We start from the raw sequence: 15,113 nt of genomic DNA, 5'->3' as shown, positions 1-15,113 counted from the left end.
GACCCCCAGCGGTCCCTTGACAGCCATCTGCGTCCACTTCCCAGTGGACCCTCCGGCCAGATGGAATGGACCCAACACAGAACCACAACTGACCACCCAGGCCTCCTCGGCCACAGCAGACAGGCCTGGACACCCTCCCACACCGCTGGGATGCCTTGAGGGAGCGGTGATGCCCATTCAGGGCCAGGAAGGACACACCGGCAGTGTCCACCCAGATTGGGAGCGTGCTGGTCACCCCTGTGCAGGGTGCCCCTCCCTCACGGCTTAGCCCCCCCACCCCCACCCCCGGGCTCCGACCCTTTGTTCCGGAGGACAAAGGACTCCTGGCCGAGTTCCGGGTCCTGCTGACGCTGCACCCACTTCCAGGACAGGACAAAGGGGTGGGATGCAAAGGTTCTGATGCCTCAGCCAGTTTCTGTGGAGGCTGCAAGGGCAGGGAGGCCGGTTGAAGGACGGAGGCTGGGGAAGACAGAGCTCGGCCGGCAGGTGCTGGATCCCGTCCTTCGGGGAACCTGGAGGCTCACCCGGGGCAGGGGCTGGGCTGGCGGCTCGAACCAGAACATGGCAGAACTCCTGGGTTCAGAGCAGAGTCCTTTCTCACAGTACCACCCCCAGCCCTGGTCTGAGCTGTCCCTGCCACCAGGGGCACGGGGCTGCCCGAGTGGGGGCCTTCGAGGGGTGCAGTCTGTGGCCCAGAGATCAGGTGTCTCCGTCAGCAAGCCCAGGTGGGTGACCCGGAATTGGCCAATCCCGCAGGTTTGAGGTCTTGGGCAGGAGGGGCAGGGGCTTGTGGCAGTCAAGCTGATGGGTGAGCAGAGCTGAAAACCAGACCCCACGGAAGTGCTCACCCACCAGGGCTGGGTGTGGGGTGGGACGGGCATGCCGGCTCCTCCTGGGCCTGTCTCTGACCAGGCTCCTGGGCATTGATGAGAGGGCTGCGGGGTGGCCCCTCCGAGAGGCCCATCTGGGAACCACATCCACCCACGTTAGACCTTGTGCCTGCTGCACCCTGGCCATGGCTCCAGGGGACCCCGCCCCCTTTGGGGAATGCCACTCCAAGCAGACTTACAGACCCCTGCCTCCTCCAGACCCCTACTCTCCGACCCCCACCCTGTGTTGGGGGGCAGTTTCCAGAAAACAGATGAGTAAATACCATGGCAGGGCTTCCCAGGTGGCTCAGTGGTGAAGAATCTGCCTGCAATGCGAGAAGCAGGTTTAATCCGTGGAGAATATCCCTTGGAGGAGGAAATGGCAACTCACTCTGGGCAGAGGAGCCTGGGGGCTACAGTCCTTGGGGTTGAAAAGAGTTGGACATGACTGAGTGGCGAAACAGCAGCAGCTTGGGCAGAACAATTGCTACAAAGCCTGAGAAAGGGGAGAGGACAGGGGTGCCTTCAGAAAGTCAGCCATGGCCCCTCTGGACAAGACCCTGCAAGGACAGAGGAAGTGAGGAGCCTCCCCACCTAGATGTCTGAGCATGAGTCCCACGTGAGAACCTGAGAAATGATTGAAGTCCATGGGACAAACGGATGCACAACCTTGCCCGCTGGAGCCTAAAAAGGTCCTTGTGGGTACAGCAGTGGAGTCTAGGGTGGACAGAGCTGCCACGCCTGAATCTGCAAACCAGCCCTGGGGAACCTGGAGGGATGGCTCCAGAGATGGTCAGGGGATGGAGCCAGGGGCTCTTGGACCAGTGACCTGCTCCGCCCACTTGCAATTCCTGCCTTGTCCACCTGGGGGCGGACCTGGCCCAGGAGCAGAGGAGGGGAAGGGCGGGGTGGGAGGCAGCTGCACGCCTGGAGGGGTAGGCAGGTGAGCCAGGTGCCCCAGTTTGCAGACAATGAAAGGGAGAGCCCCCTCAATTCACCGGGAGCTCAGGTGCCTCCCCACCCCAGGCATGGGGCACCCCGACCCCCCCACCCCCCTCCCCACCACCGACATCCTACCTACCAGCCCCCTTCCCGTCTAAGAAACTGGGGGCAGGGAGAGGTGAGCGGACCAGGTGTGGACAATGGGCAGCGAGCCTGGGGATGGCCTCTTCTCCCACCCAGGGCTCCCGGGTCCTGAGGGTGCCCCTCCTGGGACGGTTGATCGCCCCACCTCCAACAAACCCATGCCCTCCCTAGCTTCTCCCAACCCCACAGAGGAGCCAAGTGCAGGCAACCTGGGTTTGAACTGACTTTATTATTCTGTAAATGTGAATTTTACAAAGCGCTTTACAATGAACGATCACATCCTTTTGTTTGTAACGGATTTCCACTTCCGGAATCGGCTCTGAGCACACTGCAAGCCTTCTGGTTCCTGGTCGCTGGTGGACGTTGTGTCCTCTGAGTTATGATAGGGTGTCAGCCGTGGCGAAAAAGCAACAGTCTGAATTCTGCCAAGTAGCAGCACGAAAGAGAGGGAGGCGCAGGAGGAACAAACAGAAGTTTCCTCCTTCTTTTAAAAAAAAAAAAAACAAGAAGAAAAAAAAAAAGCCAGTCTCTTCTGAGGCTGAAATGGAACTCAGTGTTACTGTGAAACAGGCCTCCTATACAGCACAGGACAATTTATTTATTGATTTTTAACAGTCGTGAGTTACAGTACTACTTAACCCCTCCACGGACTCTTTAACAACAACCGTCTCCTTTTCAAAAGTCTCTTTTCTTTCCCCAAACAGTCCGTCCAAAGGATGAATGGTCTATTTGCACCCAATGCCATTCAAATGTTCAAGTCAAAAATATTTATACGGTTTATATTTAGTTTTTATTATTTTTTGTCTGCTAAAAATAGTATTGCAAGTTTTGGCTTCTTTTGACATAAAAATGACAACCATGTGCGAAACGCTAACGAAGAAGCATCGATCAGAATCCAAGCGGGCTGTCCAACCTGAATGCTTTAGATGGGCGCTGCGTCAGATTCCTTTTTGTTTTTCTCAAAGAAACAGAACAAAACAAACAAACAAAAACCAAAAACCCTTGCCAGGTTAGAAACACCTTGCACCCCCCCACCCCCCCATGGCCTCTGGCCGCTGGCGGGTGACACGCCCGGAGCTGGCTGGCTGACATAAACACAAATGTATGCGGCAGAAACATTCAGAAACAGTAGTTAAAGCTCAAGACGGCTCTGAGCTCTCAATTCTGCGTTTAGGATTTACTGCTGGCAGAGAGGCAGGCAGAGGTTTTCTCTGAGTTTTCAGATGGTTAATGGGCCATAGGCCTTTTTTGACTTGCAGCAGAGTATTTCCATAAAGATAACCCGGTGGAGGGGAATCTAAGCCATCCACGGCAGGGGGGTGGCATGCACCCAGCCCACGCTGGGAGGTTCCGGCCATCACATGGGGACAGAGTCAGGGCCGGAACCGAGCAGGCCGCTCCCAGGCTGAGCCCCTGCTTTCCTCCTTCCTCCCAGCAGAAAGGCCGCCGAGGAATGAGTTTTCATGGAGGAGAAACACGCCCGGCTCCCGGGGCCCCAGCACCCGGACAGCGGTTTTGGGGCCGCAGGCCGCACGCCCAGAGGCCTCTCCCCTTGCCTCTGGTCCACATTCAAGGGCAGGGTAAGACGATCGCATCAAGTGCAAGGTTAAGCAACCACAGAGAACTCTGGGTGAGACCAGACAGTGCAGAAAGCAAGACAGGTTTCAAGTACGGAGGCCACCGGCCGGCCGGGCGGGCGGGCAGGCAGCCCCACCAAGCTCACAGTATCTGTCACATTGCGGTCCCTTCTCCTGGACCTCTGCACTCGTCCCAACTGCCTCCCGGGGCCCAGCCCGGCCGCCGGGGAGGGCAGGGATGGGGGGCGGCCGCGGAGCCCAGGCGGGCCGCCCGCCACAGCCGCTGGGACTGGCCCAGTCCTTCTCTCTCCGAAAGGTGCTGATAGACTTAGCTCTATGTAGACTCTATGTAGTATATGCGTATTGCTAATAGTCAAGCTTAGGGATAAAGGTGCGGTTATCTCATAAATACTGAGTGGCTTGTCTCTCGGTCTACAGGGGTCGGGTGTGGAGGGTCACGCTCAGGGGACAGGAATTAGTCATCTTGTAAACAGAGGAGGGGAGGGTCTGGTTCTCCTAATTGGTTTTCCTTGGGAAAAATGATCAAAAGATGCTAAGGCACTCTGGAAGGCCCCCCTGAGCCCAGGCCCGCCGCCGCCCGCCCCGCGGAACATTCCGGACACGGCAGGGGGGGGAGCACCCCGGCAGATACAATCATCAGCCACGCCCGTCTGCAAACGCTCCGCCCCACGTCCACCACGGGACACATTAGTGCAAAACGCTCGGCCTGGCCCGTCCGGAGCGCAGGAAGAGTTCAGCAGCCATTCACATTAGATTCTTATTAAAGTTTCACCTGCAGCTCTAGCCTTCCTTACCCAGAACAACGAAACAGACGGCGACTATAAACAATTAAAGGACAGAGGTCATGGGACATTGTGCTGGCCTGAGCAGCGCAGTCAGGCCGTCTCTGGGAGGCCGGCGCCCCTCCCTGTCCTGGCCTCGGGGCCGGGGAAGGCCGCCGGGCCCACGTTGGAGTGGGGGTCAAGAGGAGAGAGCAAAGCCCTTCTGTCCATAGCCAGGGTGGGCAGCCAGCCCCCGAGGGTCCCCAGGGGCTAGTCGGATAAAAGTGCAAACATGGGGTGTCGGCCCCGATGAGGGGGGCTCCACAGGGGAGCTGGTGGGGTCCGCCTCACCCATCCCCACCCCCACCCCCACCTAGGGGCTGTGGCCTCCTCCCAACTCCAGGAGGACTTGGTCCTGGTCCCTGGTGGGCTGTGGGCCCTGGGCTGTGCCAGCTCGCCCCCCTGGGCCTGAGACGGAAGAGGCCTGAAGCCCCAGCAGGAAGGAGCCGCAGCCCCTGGGGCAGGGACAGGCAGGTGAAGGGGCTGAGGTCAGCTCCCATGTGCCCACCCAGGGTCCTCCTAGCCCAGCCCGTGGCCATCAGACCTCTGCAGAGGGCAGGCCACATGTCTGGCCTAGCTGGAAGAAGCACCCCTCGCCCCCCCCACCACCAAGGTCTCCTCCAAGGGCCCTCCACGAGGAAGCGCGGCAGTCAGCAGGATGAGGAGCCTGGGGGGGTGGGGGTCAGTGCTGAAGCCCCCCTCCCATGATGCCCCCCTCCCAGCTGGGACCTGCAAGAGGCTGGGGGTGGCTCAGCTTTGTGGGTTGGCGGCGGGGGTGGGTCACACCTGCCTGGCAGGGGTCGGGGGGAAGGGAAGGTAGAGTGCAGGGAGTAGGGCTGGGGTGGGGGGCCTCTGGCCATGCCTGGGGGCCACCTGGGACTGGGTGGGGGGCGGCCCCTTGGCATGTGGATGGGAGCACTTGGGACAGCATGTGCCCCTTCCCTCAAACAGCAATGAAACTTCACAGTGAGCTTTCCAGCCTCAAACCAACAAAGCCCTTGCCCCCTGACCCCCATCAACACCCCCTGCCCTGACGCATTCCAGAACCTCTGCGCCTGCAAACCGCCTCTGCTCAGGCCTGTGCCCAGTGCCCACCTACCCACAGCCTCAGAGGCCCGCGCACCCTGGGGCTCCGCACACATGTCGGGAGCCCAGTGCCCGCCTGGCCCCCAGTTCCCTTCCTGTTCACCCTGGCTGCCCTTCCACAGGGGTGAGTGGGACCCAGCCTGGGGTCTGGCACACGGACCCCCCAGAGCCGTAGTGGGTCGGGGCAGGGACACCCCAGCCTCTCAATTTTTTTTTGCTCTTTTGGGGCTGAAAGTTTCCAAACCAAGTATGAAATAGATCTGAATTACGATGAAAACGAATAAACAAGCAAACATAAACCCGACGTGGCTGAGGGCTGCGTGGGCTGCACCAGGGGTGGTGGCCCCACCCCACGGGGCGGCGGGCGGCCAGGCGGACGGGGCCAGGCGGGAACCAGGGGGTGCTGGGCGGCCTGGGCCCTGGGTCCCAGGTGGGCTGAGGGTCCGTGGAGCCACGGGGGTCAGGCGGACCCCCCGGGTGCGGGGCAGGAGAGCAGACACAGCCAAGATCACTTCCTCTCACACACACGGACTAGCACGGCCCACCGCCAAGCCGTCGCCACCGCCCTTGCACACGCTCACACACACACACATGCTTTGCACACACACACCCACACCCCATACACACGGCGGACCTGGCAGGCCTGACCCCCGAGTCTCAGGAAGAAGGTAAAACAAGGATTTGGCCCCTGGGGGCCCAGCCTTGGCCCGTGGCCCCAGAGGGGTGGGGGTGGGTCCCCGTCCCCAGGGGTGAGGACCAAGGACCCCAAAGCGCGTGTTCCCGCCCCACAGGCCCCCGGCCTCATCCCGGGCAGGGGGAGCGAGGGGCGGTGGGGTGGGAGGCCAGCAGAGCCAGGCACCGGGGCCTGGGGGCCTCTCGCCCCCTCCCCACGCAGGAGAGGGGGAGCTACAACTTGGAGACTAACCTCTCAAATATCAAAAAGGAGCCCCTGGGACCCTTCTCGCAACTAGGTCGCCAGTGGCCTAATCGTTTTACAGTATAACGAATGCATTTGTTTCCTTCATAAATTTTAAATACAAGCAGAATAAAAATCACATTTTTTTCAGGCAACAGTAGCAGTTCAGTAGGTAAGTGGCTTGATCACATTTGTCTGTATTAGTAACGCATGCAAGCAGCTTCCGTACCCGCCTGGGCGCCGGTCCGCCTGGGGCTCCTCCCTACAAGGGCCCTGCGTACGGGCCTTCCGGTCTCCTCCCCGGGGCCGGCGTGGCGGGCCGGCTGCTGCTGGCGCTGCCCTGCTCGAAGGGCTGCGGGGGGCTCTGGCCGTCGGCGGGCAGCGGCTCGGGCGCGGCCACCTCCTGGATGACCGAGCCGGCCCCGTCGGCCTCCTCGCCGGCCTCGAAGGCGGGGTTGGCGGAGGCGGCCAGGTCGACGCTCACGGCGTCAGTTCTCAGGGCCACGATGGCGGCGGCCTCGCCCCGCCGCTCGGCGTAGATGCGCTGCTCGAACACCTGCGCGGCGGCGGGCGGGAACTCGGGGTCCAGGGGCGCGCTGGCCGCCGAGGAACCCATGACCGTGCGGTACATCTCCACGCCCTCGGGCAGCATGGACTTGATCTTGGGCAGCCAGCGCTTGCGCACGCGGCGGGCGTTGGTACACATGTCCGCGGCGATGACGTTCATCTCGCTCTCCTTGAAGCTGGGGGCGAAGTTCTGACAGTACACTGCACGGACAGGCCGTAGGAGCAGGCGTGAGCGGCCACCCACCCGCAGGAATCCCAGGGCCCCACCCTCCGCCTCCACAGGGGCCGTGGCCTGAGACCCGCCTTGGGGGTGGGGGCGGTGCTCCGGGCTGGGGCCGCCACGCTGGGGCCAGTGGAGGGGGCGTATCCTCCTCCACCCTGTCCCTCCAGCAAAGGAGGCCACAGGGCCACTCAGGCCTCTCCTGGGGCAGTTTGAAGACCAGCGGTCAGTCACCCTTCTTCCTGCTGGAGGCCCCGTCCCACTCCTCTGGGGGTGGGGTGGGGTGGGGTGGGGTGGGGTGGGGTGGGTCTCTCTGGGCCCGAGATGGACTGAAGGGCCGGCAAGGAGTGATGAGGGGACTGGCTCATGCCTGCTTTCAGCAGCATCGTGTTTGACAGTAATAGCCTGCCCTCTCCTCCTTTCTGCTCCAGAAGCCAGGAGACCCAGCTCTCCACAAACAGCAGGGAACTCAGAGGTGGGTCCCCCAGAGTGAGCCCCCCGCCACTGTGAGCCCCGCTGTGGGGCGGGCCAGCCCCACCCCACATGCCCCCTGCCAGCACCGCATGCTCTGGGATGCAATTATGGGCTGCAAAGGCCCCTCTTTGCTCTAAACAGAATTAGCCTCATGGGAGAGATTCTTTTAAGCAAGAAAACTAAGACAGTGTTTCTGGAAGACGGGATCGGCTGGTCTGGCCTGGGCCGAGCATGGGTGGCTTCTTCCCTGTCCCAGGGCAGGGGTGAGTGGGTGGGTAGGGGGTTTCGGGGATGGGGGGGCGGCGGTCTGCCACCAAGATGGACCCGGTTCCGCCCCCACGCACCCAGGAGCGGGAGGCAGAAGCAGGCCGAGCAGATGGCAAAGGCTCAAAATAACCCCCAAATGTAAATAAGGGGTTTTGTTCAAAAAGGAAAATTAGATCTATTTCACATATTAAAATAGTTTCACAGCTGAATTCATCACGCTTGGAAACCTACCAAGAACGTTCACACCTCGAGCCCGGGCTCCTGCGAGCTGTTCTTTTCTCCCCGTCGACCCCAAGACCAGCTCCCTCTGGGAGAAGCTGCCTTTTCCAGGCTGAGATCCAGGGGTCTGGCGCCTCCTGGAGATGCGCCCCACCCCCCAGCATTCCCCCAGTGACCCCCCAGCCCTCCTCTTACATTTCACAGCATTCAGGACGCGGCTGTCCAGCGGCTTGCGGCTCGGGTCGCTGGTGGACGAACGGATGCCTGTGCCACAGCTGTTGGCCAGCGTGTTCCTGGCGGAGGGGTGGGCAGGGGAGGCAGAATGAGGTGGCAGTGGGAGGGGACACCCGCCCACCTGCCTGCACGCCCCACCCACAGCCTGCTGCTTATCTTCCTGGGGGGTCGGGGTGTCCCCGTGACATCAGCCAGCATGCTTCTTCACGTGGGGGGTGGTCAGCAAGCCCTCCCCAGGCCCCGGGCTAACACTGGCGTGGGGCTGGGAAGGTACAGGGCCGTGCACAGCCGCGCCAAGGGGGATGAGGCTTCTGTGCCCGCCCCCCCGGGGGGCCTACCTGTCGAAGAAGGTGGCGAGGAGGCGGCGCAGGAGGACCTTGTGCTTCACTCCCGCGCACAGGTGGCAGTTCATCAGCTGCCCGCGCGTGATGTAGACGCCAGAGCCTGCGGCCAGCGGGCACAGACAGACAGAGAGGCCCTCAGCCCAGACCCAGGGCTGCAGGCCACAGCTGAGGGGGCAGGTGGGGGCGGGCGCGGCCTTCCCAACACTGACAGCAACCCCCCTCCAGGCGCAGGGACCCCAGGGTGCCCCAGGCTGTCCCTGCTCCCTCGGGGCCCTGTCTCCAGGGGGAGGCCGCCTCGGTCACTCGCTTCCACGGGGCGGTCCCCAAACTGCCTTCTGGCCCTCAGGGGAACTGCCTTGGGTGTGGGTTTGCGTAAACCCCTATCTCACCTCTCAGTTGCTCCCCGATCAAAGAGCTGCAGGCAGGGGTGGGAGGTGGAGTCTTGGCACTCAGGGAGGGGCTCCCCGGCCCAGCACTGACCCTCCCTCCGGCCCAGCACAGAGGCAGGACCACACACCCTGCAGTGCTGTTCGCCCCACGGAGCCCGGTCAGACTGGGCCCGCCCAGGGCTCGGCCAACGAAGGGCAGGGATGACTGCAGGCTCGGGCCGCTGGAGCCCGGGTTCACCTCGGATGGTTCACCTCGGATGCTGCCCGAGGAGAAAGGAGCTTAGGCCAGAGACAGTGTCCCCAGCTGGGAGCCGCAGGCGTGAAGAACGCAGAAGGGCAGGGAAGCACCGGGCACGGGGTGCAGGGAGCCTCCAAGGCCTCCTCGGGCCTTTGTCTACGATCTGACTCTACAGAGCACGCACTGAAGCACCTTAGTGAAAAGCAGGAACAAGGCAGCACTCCCTTCTGCGGGGGTGGAGCGGAAGGCGCGAGGACACCCTGGGGAGACGTGACACGCCAGCTCGGGGGGTGGGGGGGCCTTCCCTGGCTTCACGCTTTGTCCCCACTACGAGCCAGGTCTCCAGGGACGCCCGCAGCCTCAGGGCCAAGAAGCATGTGGCTGATGCTGGATGCAGAGCTCCAGTGGGCGCCCAGGCCAAGACACAGCAAGTATCGCCAAGGGCCTCACCACCCCCAAGGTCTGCAGAGCCTCAAACCCAACAGCAAGACGGGTCACCCTGAGCCACATGGGCCGGACAGGCGCCTCGCGGTGGGGACATCTGTAAAGGGGGGACCAGCAGGAGGCTTGGGGCTCGGGTGGGACACAGCCAGGGAAGGTGGCTGGCCCGCACCCCTCCCCAGCCCAAACAGGCCTCCTTGGGGACCATGCCCACCCCCAGGGCTCTGAGGAACCTGCCCACTCTCAGAATCCATCCCAGTCCAATGCTGACAGTCCTGGAACTCAGGAGCTGGGCCCTTGCTGGAACGGTAACAATGGGCATGGGGGCAGGGTGCGTGGGGTATGGCCGGGGGCACCCTCACCCCACCCAGGCCCGTCCAGACCAGGCAACACCTCCTGGTGACTCTCCTGTTGGCTAAAAAGGCCAGGCGGCCTGCTGAGGTGGGGTTCGAGCAGTAAGGACGTCTCGGGCAGAAAAGCCCCACAAAGCTGCCCAGGAGCGGCAGGCAGGGTGCTGGACAGGAGTGGGGGCCCAGTGGCCCATGAATTCTCATCTCTGCTGGACAGCCTTAAACATCTGCAAGGAGGGATGCCCCTCGCCATTCACTGGTTAGGACTCTGAGCTCCATGGTCAGGAAACTAAGATCCTACAAGACCTGTGGCTTGGCCGGGGGTGGGGGGCAGGGGGCGGTGGAATCTACAAGGAGCTGTGAGGCCCAGTGAATTCCAACATTGAGAAGATAAATATTTCCAACAGGCACCAGCCCTAATGGGCTTTGGACCCCACTGTGTTGTTTGTTTTTATAGAAGAAGCGAGTCCATTTAGGAGCCGCTGTGCGGAAGCTGGCGACTCTGCCCCTTGAACATGGCATCTGGACGCTCAGGGGAGCTGGGGAGGGTGGGGGTGGCAAACTGTACAAGACTTGGTTTTAGCCACGACCTAAATTAAAACACAATCATGATTGCGGCCCCTGCCAATCAGAAGCTCGACCAGCCCAGGGGATTCAATTAAAATGCTAAATTAATTCAATTGAATAACTCCTCTTCGTGACACAGTCTTCTAAAAGGAAATTAAGAGGAAATTTAAGATGTTCTTTTTGTTTGTTTGTTTGACTGATTGGTGATGAGGATTGTTCACAGCTCTGAAAAAAAACAAAAGGGGAGGGCCTCTGCACACAACAGACGCGGTGGGGCGGGGCCTCACCTGCCACCAGCTCCAGCTTCTCACCAGGGTCCCCCTCGGAGTACAGCTTGGGGTGGCAGCGGTACCCGATCTGGCTGATGAGGCTGGCGGGCAGGGCCACCAGGTCGCGGCGGATCAGGACGCAGGAGCGGCTCTCCAGCGGCACCGGCTCCGGCTTCTCTTGCACTGTGGACACAGGACCGCCCGGTCAGGGGCGTCCTGGCCAAGCCCTGGGGCCACGGACGGGGAGATCGGCCCTCCTCCACCCAGGCCCGCGTGAGGGCTGCTCTGCGCTCATCCTCCCCACCCACCAGCTGCTGCCCCTACGGGAGAACCCAAGAGAGTAGACAGAGCAGGTGGGGGGATGCCCAGTCCGGCCCAGGAGGCTTCCGGGGCAGGGGGGTGTCCACCAGGCCTTGGGGGACAGCCCAGTAGAGGCGGAGCGGCCACCTCTGCTGGGGGAGCGAAGGCTCGGGGAGGGGACAGACCTCGTCCTGTCAGCCCTCCACCCAGCCGCTCCTCACAGCAGCCCCATGCCACACAGCCCCTCTGCCAGTGGGCACTGCGCCCTCTGCTCCTGGCCAAGAGTGGCTCCATCAGTACCATCCAGCAGTGAAGCCAGGGGTGGCAGAGCCAGGCAGGGCAGACGCTGTGTCTCCACAGCCGGCTCCAAGCCTCTGAGCCTTCAGGGAATGTTCCTGACATATCACCACTCGGGGGGTACTCAGGGACCCCCAGTTGTGCCAGAACTGCAGCCGTGATGGGGTGGCAGGCATGGGGGAGGCCCCCCGACGCTCCCCTGCTTGAACCCCACCCTGAGCTCAAGCACGCCCTGCCCCCATGCCAGGCCAGCCTCCCAACCACCCCCCTACTCTCCCCTCCCCTGCAGGGTCTCTTGAGGCCTGGGTGGGGTTTCCTCTAGTGCTCGGGATGGAGGGGCGGGTCCTTCGGGCACTTGGTGGGCACTCAGCACACCCCTGTGCCTCACCAGGTGTTGGGAGGCTGAGGGGGAAGCCAAGGGCCTGCCCCCTGCCCACAGGAGTGCCCAGCCAGCAGCGAAGGCAGGGTGAGGGCAGAGCCCACATGGAGGACTCCACTATGGACAGGACCCCCCTCTCACCAGGCTCCATGCCCCAGCACCCTTCAAGCAGGCCCCCAGTTCTTCCCCCCTGCCCGTCCCCCTCTCCCCCATGTCCCCCTTCTCTGCAATGCTCCTGCCCCATTTTCCTGCCTGGCACCAATTCCCCCGCGCAGCAATGCAGGCCCAGGCCTCTCAGCAGGATCAGCGAGAGGCCCGTACCCAGCAAGCCTCCACTCAGACCTGCAGACTGGCACCTTCGCCCCAGCTCACGCTTGCAATCGGCCATCAGCCTACCCTCTTCACCCTGCTGCCCCGGCCAGACAGGGCAGGGCCAGTGCCTGCCTTGTGCGTGCACGCGGGCGCACCCGGTCACTCCCAGGGGGGCCACTGCCCCGCAGCTGTGTGGGTGAGAACCCCAGCTGCTCTGGGGCGGGCCGCCGCACACCTGGCCGCGCAGCACGGCCTTCAGGGGAGCCCAGGGCCCAACCCCTCACCCACCCGGAACCCTGGCAATGTCTGCAGGTTGGATAGGGCCCCAGGCTGCTCTGATGGACGCCGGGTGGGTCTTCCCTGCTGAGAGCCTTGATGAGTCCTGGGCAGGGCAGGAGGACACAGCTTGTCAGACCCACCAGGACTTGGACAGCCAGGGGGTGGGGGTCAAGGACACTAGGGGCCGAGGCCTGGCTGGATGCTCTCCTCCAGGTAGGGGCTCAGGGGCGGAGTCTGTTGGGGAGGTGCCACGACCACTCCCAGAGGGTCAGAGGCAGCCCCTTGGGCTGGCCAGTGCCCCCTGCCCTCTGTACTGTGACACCCCCTTGGGGTCACAGGGCAATTCAGCATGGACACCTGAGCCTGGGGAGGGGGGAGACCAAGTGGGGCTGGGAGAAGGACCTGGAAGCCACACGGGGGCTGCTGTAAAGGGGCTTTGGGAGGGAGGGGTGGTGGCAAGGAAGGGTCGCAGCCCCAGAGCTGGAGCAGGTGAGTGTGCATTAGCCCCAGGTTATCTCTGCACCAAGCTCTCGTGGGGGAAGGGTCAGGGCGACCCAGGCCCTGGGGAACCAGCATTCTGCCAACCACAGGGCGAGCCCCACGGGGTAAGGTAGGGTGGTCAGTCCCATCCCTGAGGATGGGCTGGGAACCCACCTGCTGCTCTCGCTGCCTCACCCAGGGTCTGGGATCACTCGCGCTGGAGTCACCCTCCATTTCCAGCAGGGTCCCCCGGGGGCCCCTCTACCCTGTCCCCACAGAGCTCAGCCCTTCCTGGGGAGGCGCTTGCCAACGTGCACAGGGTGAGCATGGTACCCAGTGCCTTCGGCCCGGAAGGGGCCAACTCCAGGACGAAGGAGGGAGCCTCCTGGGAGCTCAGATCAGGGCAGAAGCCAGAAGGGTGGCCCCTCTGGGGGTCGGGCAGCATCGCCCACCTGGCATGTTTGGGGAATGCTGGGCGGGGGTGGGGGGGGCGGTGTGTCGGGCAGAACGGCAGAGAGCCGTCAGAATCTTCCAAACCTGGAATTACCCAGGGGCTCGGGGAGCACAGGAAAAACAACCCGGATGATATTTTAAAACATAATTACTCAGCCCGCCACCCCCACCCCAGCCCGCTGTGATTACACTCAGACTCGGAGCAGAGTGCCAGCACTGGCGCCGTGGCATTTAAATAACGAGCGCTCGCCAGCAGAAATAATCCCATCCACAACCCTCGGCCTCGATGTTTCTCCAAACAGCAGAAGTTGTTTGTGCTCCGCACGCTCCCCCCCACCACCCCAGCCCGGCTCCCCAAGAGCCAGAGGCTGTCAGATCCAGAACAACCAAAAGAGCCTCTTCTATTTCTGCTCCGGCACGTGCCGGATACTGCGCCAGCTAAAAATACCCCCCTGAGCGGCGGCGCATCTGGAAAGGTGCTCCGATTGCTCCGCACGCCCCCGGCCCTAAACTACCCTCTGCCGGGTTGGAGCTGAGCCTCTAGCAGCCTCCGTCCTGGGAGTGGGTGTCGAGTCACAGAGAGGCTCCAGGAACCCAGGAGAGCCTGTGCACCGGGGCTCAGTGACGAGGCCCCTCGAGCACCCCTGGTGGCCTTTGGCAGGTCATACAGTGCCTGATGGCAATAGCAGTGGGAGATGCCTCAGTGGGCTGTGTGCAGGGGTCACACCCAGGCTCCCCCTGCACTGGGCTGGGGGAACCTGCCGGCTTCCTGCTGCCCCAAGACCCGGGCAGCTGCCTGCAGCGTCAGTGGCCCCGTGTCCACCCCTTTATGATGCTGCTTTCTAGGGTCATGGGCTCCAAATATTTAGCCCTGTGAAATCTGGTGGGAAGCACGTGAAAGCCATTAGCCGCTTGCACGGGGAGGTGAGCGGGTGAGTCATGGCCATACAGGTCTCGATGGAATGATCTGGAACAGAAGCTCACCTGGGCAAACAGGCAGCAGAATCGAGGCCTTGGGGCTGGAGAGAACACGCAGTGTGTCCATGGGGTGGGCGGGGGACCCTGTGGGGGGAAGAGGGGTCCCTGCGGTGCCTTCGACTCTGCTGCCCACCTGCCCAGGACACTGCCTGAACCCAAAGAGGGGAGAGACGTCACGCGAGCGAGGTGACACGGACGGCAGAGCCTGCATGACGCACTCGTGTGAGGCCCTGGGGCTGAGGGAGGGGAAGGGGTGGGTGTGCAGTGGGGACAGAGCTTCGGCTTGTGAAGAAGATGGTGGCGACGGCCACACACGTGAACGCACTTGGCTCTGTGCACTCAGAAGTGGTTCCAACAGTAAATCTCCTCTTAGGTACACTCTACCACAATAAAGACACTGTTTCAAAGGCATGAATGGAAGGAGGGAACTGGGAGCATCATGCTGCCCGCAGCCCCAAACATCCTCAACCTCCTGCGGGTCACGGGCAGGGAACCTGAAGCACGTGCTGGACCCTCTGCACGGGCAACACACAGCAAGGCGCCCGCCCCCAGGGTGCCATCATGTCCAGGAGGCTCAGCGGGGCCCCGTTCTCATCCCCAAGCGCAGGTGCGTCTGGGCGTCACCATCGGAGCCCCACCAACGCCGTGACCACCGGCAGGTGCCCAGGCTGCCCTGGTCC

At 62.5% G+C, this 15,113-nt stretch overlaps 1 protein-coding gene across 3 annotated transcripts in view; it reads right to left on the bottom strand.

Annotated features, from left to right (window-relative positions):
• Positions 1-2,165: 2,165 nt before the first annotated feature.
• Positions 2,166-15,113, bottom strand: part of NACC2 (NACC family member 2) — an 82,918-nt gene continuing 69,970 nt past the window's right edge. For 2 of the 3 annotated variants that reach the window (XM_069579926.1, XM_069579925.1), the window contains exons 3-6: positions 10,974-11,138; positions 8,696-8,801; positions 8,319-8,416; positions 2,723-7,144 (exon numbers count right to left, since the gene is read on the bottom strand). In XM_069579926.1, coding sequence (XP_069436027.1) covers positions 6,639-7,144; positions 8,319-8,416; positions 8,696-8,801; positions 10,974-11,138 — 875 coding nt within the window. In that variant the 3' untranslated portion in view covers positions 2,723-6,638. Of the gene's footprint in view, positions 7,145-8,318; positions 8,417-8,695; positions 8,802-10,973; positions 11,139-15,113 lie in introns of all 3 variants that reach the window. The other variant, XM_069579923.1, reaches the window with a different exon arrangement.

The sequence above is a fragment of the Ovis canadensis genome, chromosome 3, assembly GCF_042477335.2.
Source record: "Ovis canadensis isolate MfBH-ARS-UI-01 breed Bighorn chromosome 3, ARS-UI_OviCan_v2, whole genome shotgun sequence".
Classification (NCBI taxonomy): domain Eukaryota; kingdom Metazoa; phylum Chordata; class Mammalia; order Artiodactyla; family Bovidae; genus Ovis; species Ovis canadensis.
Note: the sequence above shows the minus strand (reverse complement) of the source record. Positions and strands in the feature narration are given on the sequence as shown.